This window comes from Aquarana catesbeiana, linkage group LG13, assembly GCF_042186555.1.
Source record: "Aquarana catesbeiana isolate 2022-GZ linkage group LG13, ASM4218655v1, whole genome shotgun sequence".
In the NCBI taxonomy this organism is placed as follows: domain Eukaryota; kingdom Metazoa; phylum Chordata; class Amphibia; order Anura; family Ranidae; genus Aquarana; species Aquarana catesbeiana.
This window is the reverse complement of record NC_133336.1, coordinates 21783847-21807781: the sequence shown is the minus strand read 5'-3', so window position 1 is coordinate 21807781 and position 23935 is coordinate 21783847. Positions and strand designations below refer to the sequence as shown.

At 45.5% G+C, this 23935-nt stretch overlaps 1 protein-coding gene across 2 annotated transcripts in view; it reads left to right on the top strand.

The window, feature by feature from the left end:
• The first annotated feature begins 2950 nt into the window (after window positions 1-2950).
• Window positions 2951-23935, top strand: part of TTC8 (tetratricopeptide repeat domain 8) — a 55641-nt gene continuing 34656 nt past the window's right edge. The window contains exons 1-3 of one of the 2 annotated variants that reach the window (XM_073610365.1): window positions 2951-3413; window positions 14940-14966; window positions 23560-23680. In XM_073610365.1, the coding sequence (XP_073466466.1) occupies window positions 3300-3413; window positions 14940-14966; window positions 23560-23680 (262 nt within the window). In that variant the 5' untranslated portion in view covers window positions 2951-3299. The remainder of the gene's footprint in view (window positions 3414-14939; window positions 14967-23559; window positions 23681-23935) is intronic. The other variant, XM_073610366.1, reaches the window with a different exon arrangement.

Below are 23935 nucleotides of genomic sequence, written 5' to 3'. Positions count from 1 at the left end.
AAACAATCTGCAGCAACTACAGAATGCTTAAAGGATATGTAAACCCCAACCCTTTTTTTGATTGTTAGGGCTCCTTTATACTAGTGGCAAGGACTGCTGCTCCTCTGAAAAGTGATCTATGCTTGGATCGCTTTTCAGAGGCCATTGAGAGACAGTGAAGAGGCAATATGTTGCCTCCTCGCTGCCTTTTTAACCCCCTAAATGCTGCAACCACCTGCATTGTGTGCGATTGCAGGGAGGCTGCAGGGCATTTCAGTGGTTGCCCATTAAATTCAATGGGCTGCTCTACCCTGTTTCCCCGATAAAAAGACCTAGCATGATTGTCGGTGATGGCTGCAATATAAGCCCTACCCCCCCCCCCCCAAATAAGCCCTAGTTAAAGTCCTTGTAGGTCTTATTTTTCTAGGTAGGGCTTATATTGGGGAAACAGGGTATGTGTGAGAAGCATGCAAAAGAAGTCCCTGACCCTTTTGCAAAATCGCACCATCCCCCAAATGCATTATGCTGAGATACCATGAATTTTGGCACATTGAAATGTGCATTTTAGCAGATGTGCCATTAAGGCCTGATTCCCACCTATGCAGGTTGCAGTTTGTATTTTTCCATACACACTTTTCATATATTGAAGTCCATGGAACCAAAAAACCAGTTTGTTCAAATGTTCACACTTTGCAAGTTGGGAATGTGTGAAAAATCGCATTGTTTTCCAACATGCACAGAAACGCGCTGCCCTTTAGCAGAGGCCTATGTGTGGGGGTGCCATTAAGGCTATGTTCACACTTTGTGCATGTTATGCAAAAAAAATTGCACACTTTCCAGACTTGCACAGAAAAGCACTGCCCTTCATTTTTTCACACGCACCAAAATGCATGCTGCTGCAGCACCGAGGGTCAGGGACTGTTGTGCGTTTCTCATGCGTAGGGCAGTCTATTGAAATGAATGGGCTGCTATACACGTGAAACGCGGTGAGGCTCGTGTGTTCCATTTCACCTACATGCAGGGCCGGGACAAGGGCTGGGCAGGAGGGGGGGCGGCTGCCCTGGGCACTGTGGCATCATGTGAGGTGGGGGTTCCGCAAGGAGATTGGGGGGGGGGGGATTTGTGTTGGGGGGAATTTAGGGACGGGGGAAAAAACAATTGACCTAGGAGGGGAAATATGGGGGGGGTGCTAGAAGTGGTGGTTTTGGGGGATTTGTGTTGGGAGGGGGAATGGGGGAATCTGATTTGTGGTAGAAGAGGTGATATGGTAGAGGGGGAAGGGGATTTGTGATAGGAGGGGAATTTTTTTTTTTTTTGGGGGGGTATTGTGGTAGGAGGAGGGATGGGGGGGGGGGAGATTTGTGCTAGGGGGTAGGATTTAGGGGCAGTGAAGGTAAGAATTGATGTAGTAGGGGAAGATTGGGGGATTTGTGTTGGGAGGGGGCATGGGGGAATCTGATTTGTGATAGGAGGGAAATTTTGTTTTTTTTGGGGGGGGGGGGATTTAGGGGTGGTGTAAGTAAGAATTGCTCTAGTAGGGGAAGATTTGGGGGGGGGGTGCTAGAAGTGGTGATTTTGGAGGATTTTTTTGGGAGGGGGAATGGGGGAATCTGATTTGTGATAGGAGGGGAATTTTGCTTTTTTTTTGGGGGGGGGGGGGATTTGTGGTAGGAGGAGGGACGGTGGGGGCAATTTGTGCTGGGAGGGGGGATTTAGGGGTGGTGTAAGTAAGAATTGCTCTAGTAGGGGAAGATTGGGCTGGGTGGGGTGCTATTAGAAGTGGTGATTTGGGTGAGGGGGATTTGTGTTGGGGGGGGGTTATGGTAGAGGGGTAAGGGGATTCAGATGGGAAGGGGGGGGATTTTTTTTGGGGGGGTAGAATATGAGCAAGTAGGGATGATTGAGGAGTTTTTGTGCTAGGAGGGGATTTTTTTTTTGGGGGGGGGGGGAGGATTTGTGCTAGGAGGGGGGATGGGGGGGCAATTTGTCCCAGGAGGGTGGATTTGGAATGGGGAGAAGAGGATGTGTATCTGGAGGGGAAATTTAAGGGGTAGAGTGATTTGCTTACGGGGGGATTTGATGGGGGGGGCAAGGATTTGTGCTGGGAAGGGGATTTCAGTCAGCGGGGGGGGGGGGGGTGGATCCCCGCAGGGAGGAGGGGAAATGTATGCTTGGAGATAAGCATGCAGTTTGGTGTTCAATTTTATACTTTTTTTTGGGGGGGGGGGATTTTTGCTGACACATAATATTCACAAATCTTAAGGGGGGTGCAGTTTAGCACATTCGTTTTGGGCTCTACACCAATGGTTCTCAACCTCAGTCCTCAAGTACCCCTAACGGGCCATGTTTTCAGGTTTTCCTTTCCTGCTTTAAATCAATATCAATGACATGGTATTGATAAGAAGAGTTTTTTTTTTTTTATCTAAGAGAAATTCCCAAAACATGGCCGTTGGGGGTACTTGAGGACTGAGGTTGGAAACCTCAGCACTAGATGACCTTGTCCTGGCTCCGCCTACATGGTGTGAACAGAGCCCAAGGATGAATGGCCGCTCCATGTGACTGGTAAAGGGCAGCTTGTTTCTGTGCCTATTGGGAATGCACGCAATTTTGCGCAAATGTAGCCAAACACACCGCCATTCGCCATTCCACGGAATGTGTTCCCACCGCATCCTGTTTTTGTTGCGTGTCCCCACCATGTTCATTCCTACTGATGAGCCGTACCACTATGGATAGCTACAGGTTGCCACGTGTACGACTTTCCTATAGGTATGAATGGGACACGGCGGGCATGCGCAGTATGAACAGGACGCAATGGCGGTGCCAGGCCAAGGCACATACTGATTGTTATAGGAAACTCTCTCTACAACCATGAAAAGTGTTCTTATAAGATTATTTTCTTGTTTCCCATAACAACAGCTTCCAAATGTCCAGAGTTTGAAATGAGCCCCACATTCTGATTGGTTACTCTGGAAATGAATACATTGTTATTCTAGAGATCAGATACATTGTATCTCTTTACCATCTTGGTCACAGGAGGTGGCCTGAGCGCTGCCTGTTAACTAATGATGTCTTTTTCCCCTCTGATACATGACCCGAGTACGAGGACCTGCCTCCTCCAATACGCGCAAAAGGCACAGGCAGCGTCTTGTAAGTGTTCGGTACAGACCGACCTCCGGTCAGGCAGAGCTCCGGACAGCCCGAGTCGGTGGAAGGACCCCCGAGGTTGCTATTCCCAGAGGATGCGAAGGTAAAGCCGTTTCCATAGAGACGGCGGCCTACAGCTTCGCTGATCCCCGGACTGTCCTGAGCTGAGTCCCGGGATGGGGCTGGAGATGGAGCCTCTGCTGCAGGCCTGGAGCTACTTCCGGCGGAGGAAGTTCGAGCAATGCTCCCAGCTGTGTGGCCGCATCCTGGAGAAAGAGCCCTATGACCAGGTACACCCAGTCCTATATACACCGAGTATATACGTCATATCCCATGTCCTATATACACCGAGTATTATATATCCTATATACACCGAGTATATACGTCATATCCCATGTCCTATATACACCGAGTATTATATATCCTATATACACCGAGTATATACGTCATATCCCATGTCCTATATACACCGAGTATTATATATCCTATATACACCGAGTATATACATCATATCCCATGTCCTATATACACCGAGTATATACGTCATATCCCATGTCCTATATACACCGAGTATTATATATATAATATACACACCCAGTCCTATATACACCGAGTATTATATATATATATATATATATATATATATATATATATATATATTATATACACCCAGTTCTATATACACCTCATATCCTATATACACCGAGTATCCCATATCCTATATACACCCCTTATATCCCATGTCATATATACCGAGTATCCTATATACACCCCACAGTGGCGTTGCTAGGGGGTGGCTTTTGGGGCTATAGCCCCCAATCTGGGGCCCATAGCCCAGAGTCTCTGTAGGGGTCCTCAAGGGGAGGGGAGGCTCTTTGGGGACCCTGATGTAAGTGGGGGGGGGGGCTTTCTGGGGACCCTAATGTAAGGGAGGCTCTCTGGGGACCCTGATGTAAGGGGGGGCTCTCTGGGGACCCTGATTAAAGGGGGAGGCTCTTTGGGGACCCTGATGCAAGGGGGAGACTCTCTGGGGATACACATACACACATACACATATATTACTGTATATACATGTATATGCCCACCCAAGCGTATGACTTTCTTTACTACGCTGCTATGGGCTCTAGCCCCAGATCTTTTGTAGACCTAGCAACGCCCCTGACACCCCATATCCCCCAAGATATATATATATATATATATATACACACACACACACACACACACACACACACACACACACACACACACACACAGCTTTTTTTCCTCAAACAATAAGTGGTGGGACTCAACCATGACCCCCCCAAAAAAAACCTCCCCCCACACACACCCTCCAAATCACATCAATAAGTGGGTGCGGTCAGATTTCACAAACAGTAGGAGGGTCTTAAAGGGGCATTAAATATCAGGATTGCATTACATACAGAGTGCAGAGCTGTCATTTGTAAACACAGAAACCAGACTTCTATGTTTACAAGAGATTGTGGTGAGCAGACCCCCCCCCCCCACACAAGGGTCTGAGCCAGAGGGGGGGGAACTGAGTTCCACCAAGTTCCCCCTGAAAAAAAGCCCTGGATATACACATACACACAGTTTTATATACCTCATATCCCATGTCCTATATACATCCCATATATACCAAGTCCTGTATTTACCTCATGTGCCCTCTATACCAAGCCCTCTATACACCCCATGTCCTATCTATACCAAGCCCTCTATACACCCCATGTCCCATCTATACCAAGCCCTCTATACACCTCATGTCCCATCTATACCAAGCCCTCTATACACCCCATGTCCCATCTATACCAAGCCCTCTATACACCTCATGTCCCATCTATACCAAGCCCTCTATACACCCCATGTCCCATCTATACCAAGCCCTCTATACACCCCATGTCCCATCTATACCAAGCCCTCTATACACCCCATGTCCCATCTATACCAAGCCCTCTATACACCACATGTCCCATCTATACCAAGCCCTCTATACACCCCATGTCCTATCTATACCAAGCCCTCTATACACCCCATGTCCCATCTATACCAAGCCCTCTATACACCCCATGTCCCATCTATACCAAGCCCTCTATACACCCCATGTCCCATCTATACCAAGCCCTCTATACACCCCATGTCCCATCTATACCAAGCCCTCTATACACCCCATGTCCCATCTATACCAAGCCCTCTATACACCCCATGTCCCATCTATACCAAGCCCTCTATACACCCCATGTCCCATCTATACCAAGCCCTCTATACACCCCATGTCCTATCTATACCAAGCCCTCTATACACCCCATGTCCCATCTATACCAAGCCCTCTATACACCCCATGTCCCATCTATACCAAGCCCTTTATACACCCCATGTCCCATCTATACCAAGCCCTTTATACACCCCATGTCCCATCTATACCAAGCCCTTTATACACCCCATGTCCCATCTATACCAAGCCCTCTATACACCCCATGTCCCATCTATACCAAGCCCTCTATACACCCCATGTCCCATCTATACCAAGCCCTCTATACACCCCATGTCCCATCTATACCAAGCCCTCTATACACCCCATGTCCCATCTATACCAAGCCCTCTATACACCCCATGTCCTATCTATACCAAGCCCTCTATACACCCCATGTCCCATCTATAGTGCCATCTGGGAGAATTGTCTCAGATGACCAAAAGTCCATTTCTGGCTTCCCCTTCTGAAAATGCTGACTTCCATAGTCACAGAGCCAGAACCAGTTTAGAGATGATAAAGTCTCGTTTTTTCACTTGCTGCATGCTTGTTCTGTGTCGGTGATACAGAGCTAAGGTCGTATTCACACTTCTTTGTGCAGTGAGTTCCGATACCGTGCAATATTTTTTATTTATTTATTTATTTTTTCAATTTTCAGGGCCTGTTTAGACTTTGGCCTCTCAGTGTGTTCACCTACGATGTGTTGAAGCGATATTAAACCCAAAAACATTTATTATATTGGAGCTTCCCAATTCTTGGATGTGATGGTGGAATTAGTTAGTCTATTTTAGGCTTTCTCTCCTTTTATTTTCGCCTGGTGATCCAGCCAGCAAGTCTGTTGACTTTCAACAGAACAAGCATTCCTGCAGATGTAGCAGTTAGAATGTTGAGACAAACCATTTATCACTGACGGGTGCTTACAATGATCAGCTTTTATTTATGTAAAACCTTTATCCTAAAAGGAAAAGAAAAAACCCTGCTGTAACTGATTATAAAGTATGAGCCGCAGTTTGGCTTCAGTTTGTCAGTGTATCTAAATCTGCTAGTACATCTAAAGCCTCGTACACACGATCAGACTTCAAAAAAACGTTTCCATGGATTTCTGTCCAAAGGGCGTTGGCCGTGAACTTGGTATGCATACACACGGCAGGACTTTTTCAGCCAACTTTCACCAAATCACGTGGTTTTTCAGCTCTTTACCGCCACCCTTTGGTCAATTTCTGTATTGTTGTCTGATCTTTTGCTTTGGTTCTGAGCATGCGTGTTTGTACTTTGGACTAAAGTCCTATGGACTTGTGTACACACGATAGGATTTTGCACCATAGGACTTTTGTTGCCGGAAAGTTTGTCTGTTCGCACAGCCAACATTTTGTCTGATGAAAACCGGAAAAGTTTGTCCGATGGAGCGTACACACGGTCAGATGTTGCCTTAGAACAGATAATTTGCATGTTTGTTGTCAAAAAGTCCGATCGTGTGTATGGGCCTTAACATTTCCCTCTCACAGACTGATAATTCTGCTGTCCAAAAATGTCCCCTGTGCTCCTTTATCCAGAGTGGGGGGCGCTTTAATACAGGAGGGTTGTTACTGGACAGATCACCAGATGAGAACAAAGGGGAAAGAGAGCCTAAAAAAAGAAAACAAATGCAGCCGCCACATCTGATTTGTAAACTGCAATAGATTCATTTTTACTTTTAAAACCGCCCATTCAAAGCAGCAAGACAGCAGAGACGATGGACATGTGCCATTTTTGCCAATGCAGCCTATCACGGTGCACAGAATTGTGTTACTGCATGTTGGAGCCACATTGCCTTTTATATGTTTAAAATGAAAGGCACCAAAACTGTCTCGCAGTGCGGTCACTGACATTGTGAGCTTTTGTGTTGCACGCATGCGCATCAAGTGATTGAGGACACTTGGTAAACCTCCTCTCAGAGCAACAGGTGCCCCAACCAGCTGCTTAACATGGGCAGTTGTGACAGATGTGTTCTGCAGCATGGACGTTTCCGCTGTGCAGTGTGGAGGGTTGTGTAGCATGGAGGGTTGTGGAGGGTTGCTCTGTGCAGGGTTGTGCTGTGCATCGTGGAGGGTTGCAGAGCTTTGCACTGTGCAGTGTGGAGGCTTGCGCTGTGCAGCATGGAGTGTTGCACTACGCAGCTTTCCACTGTGCAGCATGGGTTGCGCTGCGCAGCTTAGCTCTGCAGCGTGGAGGGTTGTAGAGCTTTGCGCTGTGCAGTGTGGAGGGTTGTGCAGCGCGGAGGGTTGTGGAGGGTTGCGTTGTGCAGCATAGAGGGTTGTGCAGCATGGAGGGTTACACTGTGCAGCTTTGCTCTGTGCAGCGTGGAGGGTTGTAGAGCTTTGCGCTGTGCAGTGTGGAGGGTTGTGCAGCGCGGAGGGTTGTGGAGGGTTGCGTTGTGCAGCGTAGAGGGTTGTGCAGCGCGGAGGGTTGCGTTGTGCAGCGTAGAGGGTTGTGCAGCATGGAGGGTTGTAGAGCTTTGCTCTGTGCAGCATGGAGGGTTGTAGAGCTTTGCGCTGTGCAGCGTGGAGGGTTGTGGAGGGTTGCGCTGTGCAGCTTTGCCCTGTGCAGCGTTTAGGGTTGTGCAGCGTGGAGGGTTGTTGAGCTTTGCGCTGTGCAGCGTGGAGGGTTGTGCAGCGTGGAGGGTTGTAGAGCTTTGTGCTGTGGAGCGTGGAGGGTTGTAGAGCTTTGCGCTGTGCAGCGTGGAGGGTTGTAGAGCTTTGCGCTGTGCAGCGTGGAGGGTTGTAGAGCTTTGCGCTGTGCAGCGTGGAGGGTTGTAGAGCTTTGCGCTGTGCAGCGTGGAGGGTTGTTGAGCTTTGCGCTGTGCAGCGTGGAGGGTTGTTGAGCTTTGCGCTGTGCAGCGTGGAGGGTTGTTGAGCTTTGCGCTGTGCAGCGTGGAGGGTTGTTGAGCTTTGCGCTGTGCAGCGTGGAGGGTTGTTGAGCTTTGCGCTGTGGAGCGTGGAGGGTTGTTGAGCTTTGCGTGCAGTGTGGAGGGTTGTTGAGCTTTGCGCTGTGCAGCGTGGAGGGTTGTTGAGCTTTGCGCAGTGCAGCGTGGAGGGTTGTTGAGCTTTGCGCTGTGGAGCGCGGGGGGTTGTAGAGCTTTGCGTTGTGCAGCGTAGAGGAGTTGTGAAGGGTTGTAGAGCTTTGCGCTGTGCAGCATGGAGGGTTGCGCTGTGCAGCTTTGCTCTGCAGCGTGGAGGGTTGTAGAGCTTTGCGCTGTGCAGTGTGGAGGGTTGTGCAGCGCGGAGGGTTGTGGAGGGTTGTGCAGCGCGGAGGGTTGTGGAGGGTTGTGCAGCGCGGAGGGTTGTGGAGGGTTGCGTTGTGCAGCGTAGAGGGTTGTGCAGCGCGGAGGGTTGTGGAGGGTTGCGTTGTGCAGCGTAGAGGGTTGTGCAGCGCGGAGGGTTGTGGAGGGTTGCGCTGTGCAGCGCGGAGGGTTGTGCAGCGCGGAGGGTTGTGCTGTGCAGCGTAGAGGAGTTGTGAAGGGTTGTAGAGCTTTGCGCTGTGCAGCGTGGAGGGTTGAGGATTGTGCTTTGTAGTGTACAACCAACCAGCCGCGGATTGGATCGGATGACCACTGGATGGAAACACAGGCGGTCCGTTTCCATCTGACAGCCCCATAGAGACCCGCAGGCTGTGTCTGTGTCCGCTCTGCACACGGACCTGTCATCCGCCTGCTCAGCGGGGATGAGCAGAGAGATCCCCCGCTGAGCTGACAGACCCCGCCAGTGTGAAAGGGGCCTTAGACCTGGTTCACATCTGTGCTTTTCAGTTTTGCTGCGAATCACTACAGTCCATTTAACATGGTTTTCTATGGGTCACATTCACATCTGTGTTTTCCACCAGTGCATTTTTTGGAAAGGGTCAGGGACTTTTTTCCCTGCAGCCGGTTTGCGTTTTTAGTTTCATAGACTTCATTGGAAACACCGCAGAAATGCATCAAGAACGCATAAAAAAATGCAGTGCTTGTGTTTTTTGTGTGTTTTTGTTGGCTTCTCCTGCATGACAAGACACCTCCAAAAAAACACATCAGAAACGTGTGTAAAACAAAAGGCACCGGGAAAATTCAGCAACTGCATCCTTAATATGTGTGAATCAGGCCTAGGGCCCCCTTCACACGGGGCGGACTCTGTTATGATCAGCAGGGGATCTGTCTGCTGATTCCCTAATGATCGGAGCAGAGCTGTTGGATGATCGGTCTGATGACTAATCTGCTCAGATGACGGATGATGACCAATGGATGACTGATCTGGTCATATGACCGTGTCTGCTCAGTTTATGCAGAGTGAACACGGACCCAGCCTCCTGTACTCTATGGGTGATCAGATGCAGAGAGATTGTCTGTTTATACCGGACTACCCTCCAATCTGCCTAGGCAGAGGAGGAAGGATCCACTTCCTGTGTGTGGGTGTTTTTTTTTTTTTGGACTGAATTAGACTGGAGGTAGGTGAGCGTAAATGGACCTACAGTATCTCACAAAAGTGAGTACACCCTGAAGTGAAAATGTCCAAAGTGTCAATATTTTGTGTGGCCTCCATTATTTTCCAGCTCTGCCTTAACCCTCTTGGGCATGGAGATCACCAGAGCTTCATAGGTTGACACTGGATTCCTCTTCCACTCCTCCATGACGAAATTACGAAGCTGGTGGATGTTAGAGACCTTGTGCTCCTCCACCTTCCATTTGAGGATGTCCCACAGATGATCAATAGGGTTTAGGTCTGGAGACATGCTTGGCCAGTCCATCACCTTTACCCTCAGCTTCTTTAGCAAGGCAGTGGTCATCTTGGAGGTGTGTTTGGGGTCGTTATCATGTTGGAATACTGCCCTGCGGCCCAGTCTCTGAAGGGAGGGGATCATGCTCTGCTTCAGTATGTCACAGTACATGTTGGCATTCATGGTTCCCTCAATGATCTGTAGCTCCCCAGTGCTGGCAGCACTCATGCAGTCCCAGACCATGACACTCCCACCACCATGCTTGACTGTAGAGAAGACACACTTGTCTTTGTACTCCTCACCTGGTTACCGCCACACACGCTTGTCACCATCTGAACCAAATATGTTTATCTTGGTCTCATCAGACCACGGGACATGGTTCCAGTAATCCATGTCCTTAGTCTGCTTGTCTTCAGAAAACTGTTTGCGGACTTTCTTGTGCCTCATCTTTAGAAGAGGCTTCCTTCTGGGATGACAGTCATGCAGACCAATTTGATGCAGTGTGCGGCGTATGGTCTGATCACTGACAGGCTGACCCGCCCACCCCTTCAACCTCTGCAGCAATGCTGGCAGCACTCATACGTCTATTTCCCAAAGACAACCTCTGGATATGACGCTGAGCACGTGCTCTCAACCTCTATGGTCGACCATGGCGAGGCCTGTTCTGAGTGGAACCTGTCCTGTTAAACCGCTGTATGGTCTTGGCCACCGTGCTACAGCTCAGTTTCAGGGTCTTGGCAATCTTTTTATAGCCTAGGCCATCTTTATGTAGAGCCACAAATCTTTTTTCAGATCCTCAGTTCTTTGCCATGAGGTACCATGTTGAACTTCCAGTGACCAGTATGGGAGAGTGAGAGCGATAACACCAAATTTAACACACCTGCTCCTCATTCACACCTGAGACCTTGTAACACTAATGAGTCACATGACACCGGGGAGGAAAAATGGCTAATGGGCCATTTTCACTTAGGGGTGTACTCACTTTTTTGCTGCCAGCGGTTTAGACATTAATGGCTGTGTGTGGAGTTATTTTGAGGGGACAGCAAATTTACACTGTTATACAAGCTGTACACTCACTACTTTACATTGTAGCAAAGTGTCATTTCTTCAGTGTTGTCACATGAAACGATATAATACAATATTTACAAAAATGTGAGGGGTGTACTCACTTTTGCGAAATTCTGTATGTTTCTTCACTTGGAAGTCCATAGGTAGAGACCATATCCATTATTTTTTTTGTATTACTGTGTATTTTGTGGAGGGCTCCCCCATCTGGCTAGAATAGATAATTGCAGAACTTGTAGGATTAGGTAGGAAAATGTTTACATGGCTCCTCATGTCCCTGTAGGGCAAAGGTGAGTTCAACATTTTGGTCCCTGTTGCGATGGCCCTGAGTGTATTGGTTTTGGATGTTGAGAGGTCAAACTAGACTAGCTGGGAGGCCACTGATTGGCCTTGGGGTTTTGAGCGCCCCCTTGCCTTCCCCAAAGGACCAGAGGTGAGGGCAAGAGTCCTGTGTTCAGGAAAACAATTCCAGACGGCCCTGAACTGAATTTATACATGAGCGGTTCATTACATATCGAAATTCGGATGAAATTTTCGTCATTTGGAGCTTCAGAAGTGTCCGGATCTCCAAATTACAATAGTAACGAATATCAACGAATCTGAAAAAAATTATAACAAAACAACGAATAAATTTGTATTCATTTGTTCCATTTCGGATGACAAGATGCGATAGTTTGGGGTTTTTGTTAATGTTTGAAGCATCCGAAATAAGGTAACAACATAACGAATAATCCACATTGATTCAGATCCATTTGGTTTTTATGTTGCATCATCATTTTTCATTATTATGAAATGGAAACATATTGTAGTAAATATAGGAAGGTATAAAAGTGAAATAAGAGGATTCCTACTTACTGTGTTTGGGTTGGATGGAGGTGGATCCATCAAAATCTCCGAAACATAACATAACAAATCAATCCGAAATTAATTTTGTTCCATTCATTATGTTATGATTCGTAGATTCTGATGGATCACCCTCCTTCCAACCCAAACAGTGAATGCATAATAGACATGTGCAGAACAAAAAATGTTTTCATTTTCATAAATTTTTTTAGTTATATTCGTTTAATCCATATAATTCATTTTCGGAATTCGATTAATTTATTCATATTCAAATCGATTCCAATTTTCGAATTCGGATCGTTTCCTTTTCACTTAGGGGTGTACTGACTTTTGTTGCCAGTGATTTAGACATTAATGGCTGTGTGTTGAGTTATTTTGAGGGGACAGCAAATTTACACTGTTATACAAGCTGTACACTCACTACTTTACATTGTAGACAAGTGTCATTTCTTCAGTGTTGTCACATGAAAAGATAGAAGAAAATATTTACAAAAATGTGAGGGGTGTACTCACTTTTGGGAGATACTGTAGGTCCATAGGGGTGAATGGGGGGGTCCGATCAGATCCGCCTGAAAAATGGACCTGCTCAGACCCTTTTGTATGAGTGAGGCCTAATTCACAGGAGAGTTCAGATTTGTCCTTATTTTTGGGGATAAATGGGAGTAGCCTCACTCTGAAAATACTGCAGCTGTCTTTTACCATATTCTCCATTGAATGTTTGATTCTCTAAGCATCATACATCACAATAGAACTGTAGCCTTCCCTTTTGTGTATTTTATGTGCAGCATTTATGCTCTGACCTTGAGAGATGACATTGAAGGAGTGTTGCCAGGATGCACAGAGCAGAGAAAATGTAGACTGTACATGGGATATTTGGGGAGATGCTGCTTTTCTGCTTGAGTCACCTTCCTGCCTCTCTGGCTGGGAACACATAGATGTTCCAATGAAGCATTTAGCATGCAGCTCAACAGCCCCGTGAGCACACAGAGAACTCATTTGGTAATCAGCGGTCTGGCGCTGTGAACTTAAACATCTAGTGGAAAAGGTTAAGACCGCAGTCACGCTTGTTCTTGCTATCATGCAATACATTGGGGATGTGCTTTGGGGTGCATTGGCATTCTTTAATAATGGCACCGCAATTTGCACAGATGTACACACACACAAAAAAAAAAAGCACCTGACCAGGACACATGCATTAAAGCAGGGGTCTCAAACTGGCGGCCCTCCAGCTGTTGCAGAACTACGCATGACGCATTGCGAAGCTCACAGTAACAAGCATGACTCCCACAGACAGAGGCATGATGGGACTTGTAGTTCCACAACAGCTGGAGGGCCGCCAGTTTGAGACCCTTGCATTAAAGGATAGGTGGTGCCTGGCAGTACATTGGTGAAAAAGGAAGTCGAGTGATTATTTTTTGGTCCATGATCTATTGTGAGCATGCTCAGCCCAGTGCACATTATTTGATAAAGGTGCGCACATGAATGTGATGTAATTGGCTATTGTTTAGGTTGATTTAAGTTAGAACTTAAACCGGTACTCTAGCTGTTTTTGCTACAAAAAAAGTGTAGCTGCTGACTTTTAATAAACACACACTCGCCTGTCCCAGGATCCATCGATGTGGCCGCCTGAACCCTTCTCTCTCGCCTCTCCACAGGGCCAGCATTTCAACTGTGGGCACCCGGCTGTGACAGCTTGCGGCTTTACAGCTGGGTGCACACTGCGCATGTGTGGGTTGCTCTGCGCCTCCCAAATGGTACGGCAGTCTTCTGGCACCTGTGACGTGTCCCAGAAGACTGCAGGGAGGGAGGGGAGAACTTCTGCTTGGATCACCTAGACGATCCAAGTGGAAAAATGTCAAAACTAGGTATCCGCTCCCCCCCCCCCCCCCAAAAAAAAAGACGACGCCCTCATTGTCACCGCTAGAGGTCGTATACATCTTCACCCATCTTCCTTCCGGGTCCACGGACTCTGTGGGACTGGCCGGAGCCGTGTGAGGTCATTCCCGCGCATGCACGCAGCAGCTGCCGGTCACGGCATAGGGCTCTGAAGAAACGGCAGGGGCGGCCGTTCCTTCACAGAGCATGTGCAGATGACGTCATTGGTGGCATATATAATAAATATCTCCTAAACGGAGAATGCTTACCTATAGCTACAAACCATCCATGGAAGTTTACCTCCTCTTTAAATGAAAATGCGGGGGGGGGGGGGGGTGTGTTTCAAGGGCGGTCTTCCCAGCCTGTAATTGGTCATTAAAGTGGTGTTCCGGCCAAAATTATACTTTTTAAATAAAAATACCCCTATAATACACAAGCTTAATGTATTCTAGTAAAGTTAGTCTGTAAACTAAGGTCTGTTTTGTTAGTTTATAGCAGTAGTTTGTTATTTTAGAAACTTACAGCAGGCTGTGGCCATCTTAAGTGTGGGCATCTGAAGCCAGACTGTATTTCTTCCTGGATCTCTTCCTTGCAGATCTCGCACATGCTCAGTGCAGCACAAGCAGTGTAATAGGTTTCAGGTCAGGTTTCCATACCAACGGCAGTGTCAGAGGAAGTTGACGCCCCTTCCCAGAAGGCATTGCAAACAGGAAATGATGCGATGGGCCACGGCCAGGGAGGAGGAAGTGAGAAATGAATACAGCAGATATACAGTAGGTGCTGAGAAAAAAAAAATATCCAATTCATTTACAGTGCACAGTTTAGTGAGAGATGCTGAAGAGTTGTAAAAGTGGGTGGAACTCCACTTTAAGGTCCACTCTCTGATGCTACTCGTGACCATTTGGTGGTGAGGTGCACAGAATCTCTTCTGAAGGCTACAGAACAGTTAAAAACTACAAAAAAATAACTTTCTTTCTCTTCTTGACACAGCAGTTGTTATGAAATTGTTGGTTCTTTTATGCCTTGGTCCAATCTTTCCCATTTTCTTCAAATGCATCCGAAGGAGAAAAGTTCTGACCATCTGATCCAGGTACCGGCTGTAAATTCTCCGTAGACTGTAGATAGATCTAGTTAGCTGATAGTAGCTCTGCTAGTGATGTGTAGATGTGACTGTGAAGATTTACTAAAGGAGTTGAGATTGAGACTGTTCACATGGAAACTTCAGTTGTGAGAGATGAGTGTGAGCAAAATATTCCATCCAGTGCTCCTCCACCTGCAAACAGAACCGCTTACCAGAGCATAGGATCCCACATCCACAGAGGCCATACAGCGCTTTAGTACAAGTCCTGGATGTACTGGCTGCATCAGACTACTTCCCCTTTCCCAGGAAGACATCCCTTTATATCAACCTCCCTGTGTTTGATATAATAGATTGTTACACAGTATCTGGGATTTTATGTACAGCGGGAAAAACAAGTATTGGACACGTCACCATTTTTTCTAGGTAAATTTATTTCTAAATATTTTCACCACATGTTGGTAACATCCCATGCAATACATAGAAGCAAAGACAGACAAAAATCTCTCTCTCTCTCTCTCTCTCTCTCTCTCTGTCTCTCTCTCTCTCTCTGTCTCTCTCTCTCTCTGTCTCTCTCTCTCTCTCTGTCTCTCTCTCTCTCTCTGTCTCTCTCTCTCTCTGTCTCTCTCTCTCTCTGTCTCTCTCTCTCTCTCTCTGTCTCTCTCTCTCTCTCTCTGTCTCTCTCTCTCTCTCTCTCTCTCTCTCTCTCTGTCTCTCTCTCTCTCTCTCTCTGTCTCTCTCTCTCTCTGTCTCTCTCTCTCTCTGTCTCTCTCTCTCTGTCTCTCGCTCTCGCTCTCTCTCTCGCTCTGTCTCTCGCTCTCTCTCTCGCTCTGTCTCTCTCTCGCTCTGTCTGTCTCTCGCTCTGTCTGTCTCTCTCGCTCTGTCTGTCTCTCTCGCTCTGTCTGTCTCTCTCGCTCTGTCTGTCTCTCTCTCGCTCTGTCTGTCTCTCTCTCTCGCTCTGTCTGTCTCTCTCTCTCTCGCTCTGTCTGTCTCTCTCTCTCGCTCTGTCTGTCTCTCTCTCGCTCTGTCTGTCTCTCTCTCGCTCTGTCTGTCTCTCTCTCGCTCTGTCTGTCTCTCTCTCGCTCTGTCTGTCTCTCTCTCGCTCTGTCTGTCTCTCTCTCGCTCTGTCTGTCTCTCTCTCGCTCTGTCTGTCTCTCTCTCGCTGTCTGTCTCTCTCTCGCTCTGTCTGTCTCTCTCTCGCTCTGTCTCTCTCTCAAGCAAATCCAAGTTTGTTGAGATTTCAAAAGTCAAGATGTTCTTTATTAAAGAAGAATGGAGCTCTTCAGGTTTTCTGAGTTATACAACAGAACGATGGCCTTCAATCCACTTGTTACAAATGTAGTGGAAAAACATTTCCAGGATAACCTTGAATGACAGCAATGCAATGTATAATGTATTTTCATGAAAGAATGAACATTCTCTTTTATTGAAGAGGAGCTATACATTCCATAGAAGCTTGGATTTATTATTAAAGTAGTATAAAAGGGAGCACAACACATTAAAAATGTACATTATTAATAATGTATTTTTTTTTGGTTTGCATGATTATTATTATTATATAATATTTTAAATATATTTTAAGGTTGGGGGTTAATTATTTATTACTACATATTTATCTATTTTATATATATATGATGTATATATTTATAATGATTTTTAGTTACTGTATTTTTGTATTGATTTTACATTCATTTATTCATATATTACTATTTTTTTTTTTCATTTGAGCAGGAAATTGCTTTTCCATTAATCTCTGTGGGAATCAAAAGACGCAAATCTCCCCAATTTTTGAGCTACTGACAAAGGCCCAGAACCACCCCTAGTTACTGGAGTTGATTGACAGGAGTGGGAGCCAATGGCTCCTGCTGTTATCCATCTTCCCAGTGAGGAGGGAGACAGCATTTGGGTACAGTGTTGTATGACCGCGCAATTGTGACAGGGCTGAAAGCTGAAAAATGGCTTCGGCAGGAAGGGGGTGAAAATGCACTGTATTGAGGTGGTTAAACTAATACTTTTATTAAGCACCTTTTGATTTTATTACAGCACACATGGGAATGCAGGTCGCACCTACCCTCCCCGAATACCATACAGTCAAATACCTATTTAAATAATAACACAAAACAACTGGTTGGCAAAAAATTGACTGCGGCACGTTTATGTTTATTGGTTTATTCAAACCAATAAATAATAATGACAACATCTTGATCATTTTATTTATTCATAAAATTCTTAATTTTCAAACAATAAACTTAAGGCCTCATGCACACGGACGTTTTTACAGCCGCTTTTTTGAGCGTTTTTTGCAACTTAAAAAGGCCTGTCTATGTTAGTCTATGGCTTCATGGCCACCTAGGCGTTTTTGAGCTACAAATGGCATAGGCGTTTTTAAGCTGTAAAAAAAACCAGGACCAGTGGGTTTTGAGAGACGTTTTTCAGCTGTAAAAACGCTCTAACGCTGATAAACGCTCAAAAACGTCACTCACCAACGTTTTTTAACGTTTTTGATCCATTGGAGAAAAAAAATTTGAAAAAAAAAACCGCTAACGCGGAAAACCGCTAAAAACAGATAATAAACGCTAAAAACCGCTATTGCAAAAACGTTGAAAAAAGCTGAAAAAAGTTTTTAAAAAATCACTGCAAAAATACTGGTGTTTTCATAAAGTTATTTTAACATCCTGTGTGCATAAGGCCTAAAACAGCACAGTCTTAAAGGACTTGAGCATACAGAATATTTATAACCAAAGTCCCCACATACCGGGTTTGAAATCTCAAGCCCGGCCTACCCCACAACCATGGCCATTTCAATGCAGTTTTGCAACACTACCTTAACGATGACAGATGAACCCCATCTGATCTATATAATCCAGAAAAAAACACCCTCTAAATCACTATGTCTATAAGACAAACCTCCAATGTGTGGCATAAATTTCTCCATATATTTGTTAAGACGTTTCCTAATTTTCTCAATTTTTTAATTGGACATCCTGCAGCCATATGAGCCGAGGAACTATCTCTGAAAAGATTATTATGGTATTCAGGGATGCTAACTGGAATCTATGAAGGTCACTTTTCATCATAAACATAAGATCCAGTATTCTCTTTTCCCAACATCGTTTCCCCCTAGGTGAACGATTAATACATCAGGGGCCAGCCATAGCTCAAGCAACCTGGAGAGATAGAAACACAAATTAGACCATTGAAGACCTCTAATTCCTTTCCAGTATATCTGAAATTTCCCAGGATCCAGAGACAAATTGGACATATAGCAGCGCTTCATTGTTCTTTAATTACACAGGATCCAAACATATCTTCTAGTGCCTAGAATTAAAGAGGGAGATCAGGTCTGACATAAATTTGAAAATGTTGCGATTCCCTTCTACCCAATCTTTTTATATTTGCATCATCCAGTCCCATCTTTTGACTCTGGTAACCGAAATCCAAATGACTCTGTGTCTATCTTGATATCTAAGAATTCTATGGATGAGGATGGAAAAACTGTTTTTTTTCGCTAGCTAAGTGTTGAGAGGATACACTAAACAGCTGGAGCATAAATAAACAAATGGGGGACTGCGCGGGCCAGTGAATAATGCCGCGTACACACGAGCGGACATTACGGCGGACTTTGCCCGGCGGACTTTTCGATGTACTTTCCGACGGACTTTCTGAATAAACGGACTTGCCTACACACAATCCACCAAAGTCCGTCGAATTCGTACGTGATGACGTACGACCGGACTAAAACAAGGAAGTTCATAGCCAGTAGCCAATAGCTGCCCTAGCATGGCTTTTTGTCCGTCGAACTAGCATACAGACGGCGGACTTTTCGACCGGACTCGATTTCAACGGATAAATTTTAAACAAGTTTCAAATCTAAGTCCGTCCAACTTTTGAGAAAACAAAGTCCGCTGGAGCCCACACACATCGAATTGTCCGACGAAATCCAGTCCGCCGGGCAAAGTCCGCCGTAATGTCCGCTCGTGTGTACGCGGCATAAGAAGTCATCAAGGTAGTGTAATATATACCTTGATAATCAGCTTCGAAAGCAACTACCCACTGGAGAAAGGATGCAAAATTTTCAAAATAGGCACAGGATATGGAACATCCTTTAGGGAGGCACATATCGAAATAATAGTTGCCTTTGAAAATACATACCTAAGGAATTGAAAGCCAATGGGTCAATGAGTAGTAGCCTAAAAGCAGCCTTTATGTCCACTTTAGTGAGCAACACACTCTTGCCAAATCTCCTGATCTGCTGGAAACGTGCAATAAGATACGGATGACATACTAGCATCTATTTCATCATTTAAGGAGGTACCCTTAGGGAATAAGTGGTGTATTGGGCGAAAGGAATTTGGCTCCTCCTTGGGTATGATGCCTAACGGAGACATTTTAAATTGTGCAAATGGGAGGGAGCTAAATGGACCTACAATTTGCTTGTATTTGCAAGAACCCCCCCAATTTACATTGGTTCTCGTGGTATGCGACGCAATATCCTCTTTTATAAGGGGACACTGTAGATTTTGGCTGCCTTGAAAATTGTATTCCTTTTAAAACACCTAAGTAAAGGGTGGGGTCCTGAACAGTGTGAGTTGTAACCTGTTTTCTGTGGCAGGTGAAGTCACAACCCAATGTCTTTATTACCCCACTTTAGTGATGGATATATTGATAGCTTTTGTCTAAATGTTTCATCATATTAGAACCATTCTAGTCCTCCAAAACTCTAATGCCCTGTACACACGATCGCACATTACGACAATAAAATCCATCGGATTTTTTCTGACAGATGTTGGCTCAAACTTGTCTTGCATACACACGGTCACACTAAGTTGGTCGGAAATTCCGAACGTCAAGAACGCGGTGACGTACAACACGTACGACGAGCCGAGAAAAATGAAGTTCTATAGCCAGTGCGGCTCTTCTGCTTGATTCTGAGCATGCGTGGAACTTTGTGCGTCGGAATTGTCTACACACGAAACAAATTTTGATCCAGCTCTCAAACTTTGTGTGTCGATGGAGCCAACACACGGTAGGCCTACACACGGTCGGAATTTCCGACAACAAGCTCTGATCGCACATTTTCCGTCGGAAAGTCCGATCATGTGTACAAGGCATTCTAGGCCTCTAGCACATGTTAAAAGCCCACTGCAATATTCTGGGTTTTTTCCCCTAATAGACTAGCATAATATATGGCAAATGACTGAAGCCAATTATTAAAACCTCGCCACTGGCCTTCTATCATCCTCAGATTTTTCATCTGATTTTTTTTTTTTTTTTTGTCAGCTCTGTTGATATATTTCTTTACAGATGGAAGTAAGGACAAAATGTCCACAAATTGACCCTTCCAAATGTTATCTTTGGTCTGAGGAGAAAGGTGGTAACCTAACGGCGAGATCTCACATGGCAACGTTTCTTTAAAACGTGCCTCGGGGAGCGATGAGCTAAACATATTAATCTCAGCCAGTAACGAAATTAGAGGTTTTAGAGGCTATTGCTGAAGGAAAACTATTACTATTGCCTATATTGCTTATACTGACAGTATTTCTTCCTTCATTAGACCAGACACTTCCATAATTACTGCTGTCATTCACTGGTGTATTAATACCGTCAGCCAATCTATTAATAGATTCCATAATGTTGTTAAGTGTATTTGCTAACTCACCTATACCACCAGGTAGCGCAGGAGCATTGGATAGAGCTGCGGCAGCATTATGCTGCTCTCTGTTGCCTCCAGTGGACAGTAGCGGGATGTCCGTAACACTTGCACAGCCTGGAGCTTCGTGCTGTTAGTGAAGCGCTGAGCAGGGCTTCCTTCGCCGAACCTCCTACCTCTGACACACCTCTGTCCTTCTCCTTGATGTCACTCCTCTCGCCCGCCACTGCCTCTGGGCGGCGTTGGGGACCGAACCCTCCTCTTCTTCTTTTCCCTTAGGCTGACTTTCCGCCCCAGTAGTAGTAGCCGTTTCCTCCTGTCTCACCATGTTACTTTCTTCCCTCTCCGGGGTAACGGGCAGTTGTGATGACGGGCTGTGCTGGCGCTTCTGCGGGCTTCTTACAGCTGGTCTGCCTCTGCCTCCCTGCCTGGGAAATACTGGGCACGTCCATGGCTCTCTGCACCGGCTGTTCCCTTTCTTCTCCCCTCCATTTGTTATCCTCTTCAGCCATGGCGAAGCACCTCCTGAGCCAGTCTTCCCCGTCGCTGTTCCCTGCTGCTCCAGCACTTGCCTCATTAGAGATTTCATGGTCAGTTCGGCTGCAACTTAAAAGTATTATAGCCCTTCTGAGGAGCTTGTTGCACCGCCGCTGAACACTGGCGGGAATACTCCTGTGAGAGGGTCATATATATATATATATATATATATATATATATATATATATATATATATATATATATATATATATATATTAAGCCCCTTTTCCAGAACATTCCCAGGGGTCACATGACATTCTGAGAAATTCCCAAATGTCATGTGACCATGTTTTCCTGCCCCCAATCCCATTTGAAATTTTCTTAAAGGGACCTTATCCCTAATACAGAAAATGTACATATCCCCTTTTTTTTTTTTTTTTTTTTTTTAAAGAGGAGGGGCGACCGCATGCCCATGCTGTCGGGCTTAAAGCCTTAAGCCTTCTAGTCCAGTCTTTTTGGGTATGAGTCTATCAGCATGGCACATCTTGACTTGGCAAAATTTGCCCACTCTTCTTTGCAGAAACACTCCACATTTGTCAGATTGCAAGGGCATCTCCTGTGCACAGCCCTCTTCAGATCACCCCACAAATTTTCAATTTGGTTTCAGGTCTGGGCTCTGGCTGGGCCATTCCAAAACTTGAATCTTCTTCTGGTGAAGCCATTCCTTTGTTGATTTGGATGTATGTTTTGGGTCGTTGTCATGTTGAAAGATGACGTTCCTCTTTATGTTCAGCTTTCTAGCAGAAGCCTGAAAGTTTTGTGCCAATATTGACCGGTATTTGGAACTGTTCATAATTCCTTCTACCTTGACTAAGGCCCTTGGTCCATCTAAAGAAAAACAGCCCCAAAGCAGGATGCTGCTACCACCATGCTTCATGGTGGTTATGGTGTTCTTTTGGTGATGTGCAGTTTTATTTTTGCGCCAAACATATCTTTTGTAATTGTGGCCAAAAAGTTCAACTTTAGTTTCATCAGACCATAACACATTTTCCCATATGCTTTTTGGAGACTTCAGATGTGTTTTTGCATAATTTAGCCGGGCTTGGATGTTTTTCTTGGTAAGAAAAGGCTTCCGTCTTCCACTCTACCCCACAGCCCAGACATATGAAGAACACGGGAGATTGTTGTCACATGTACCACACAGCCAGTACTTGCCAGATATTCCTGCAGCTCCTTTAATGTTGCTGTAAGCCTCTTGGCCGCCTCTCTGATCAGTTTTCTTCTCGTCTTTTCATCAATTTTGGAGGGACATCCAGTTCTTGGTGATGTCACTGTTGTTTCATATTTTCTCCACTTGATGATGACGGTCTTCACTGTGTTCCATGGTATATCTAATGCCTTGGAAATTCTTTTGTACCCTTCTCCTGACTGATACCTTCTAACAATGAGATCCCTCTGATGCTTTGGAAGCTCTCTGCGGACCATGGCTTTTATGGCTTTTGCTGTAGGGTGCGACTAAGTAAATGTCAGGAAAGACCTACTAGGACAGCTAAACTTTATTTGGAGTTAATCAGAGGCACTTTAAATGATGGCAGGTGTGTACTGACTCCTATTTAACATGAGTTTGAATGTGATTGCTTAATTCTGAACACGGCTACAGCCCCAGTTATAAGAGGGTGTGCACACTTATGCAACCACATTATTTAATTTTTTTAATTTTACCCCCCCCCCCCCCCCCCAAAAAAAAAAAAAAAAAAAGATTTCAGTTTGTTTTTTAATTGAGTTGTACAGTTTATAGGTCACATTTAATGTTGGAAAAAGTTCTGAAATTATTTATCTTTGTCTCATATTTTTTTTTATTTTAACAGGGGTGTGTAGACATTTATATCCACTGTAAGGCTGCTTTCACACTGGGGCGGTAGGGGGCGTCAGCGGTAAAACAGCGCTATTTTTTGCGCTGCTTTACCGCGGTATTCTGCCGCTAGCGGTGCAGTTTTAACCCCCTGCTGGCGGCCGAAAAAGGGTTAAAACCGCTCGTATAGCGCGGCTATAGCCACGCTGTCCCATTGATTTCAATGGGCAGGAGCGGTGAATACACCGCTCCTTCACCGCTCCAAAGATGCGGCTTGCAGGAGATTTTTTCTTCTCCTGCCAGCGCACTGCTTCAGTGTGAAAGCCCGAGGGCTGTTTTGGGTCGGTTTGCAGGCGCTATTTTCAGCGCAAAAACGCCTGCAAACCGCCTCAGTGTGTAAGGGGTCTTAGTGACTGGAAACATACTGGAAGAAACCTTTTTATTGGGGATTGTTTAATTGATGTCTTTGAATATAGAAACCAAAAAAAGTGGGCAGTTTATCATGTGGCAGCACATCCAAATGGAGTCCCAGTTTCCTTCAGTCATCAGCCGGGATCCTTTCATTGGTTCATTCAGTGCTGACCTGGCGGGATACTTCTCATTGTGTTCCCTGTGTTTTCCTGCAGGCAGCATGGAGTCTGAAGACTCGGGCCCTGACCGAAATGGTTTACGTGGATGAGATTGATGTTGACCAGGAAGGAATTGCTGAAATGACACTGGATGAAAACTCTATTGCACAAGTCGCACGTAAGTTGATAAATGGCCGTGTGCGTCCAGCAGCATCATGTACCCTGACTGTACTCTCAGTATAAATTCAAATTCACACACGCTGCTGTTATTTTTCTGCCAAAAATCTGCATTTTTTTGCTAGAAAATTACTTGGAACCCCCAAACATTTTATATATATATATATACTCTAATGAGCAGGGCCCTCTGATTCCTCCTGTATTGTATTGTACTTGTACTGTCCTCCCTAATGTTGTAAAGTGCTGCGTAAACTGT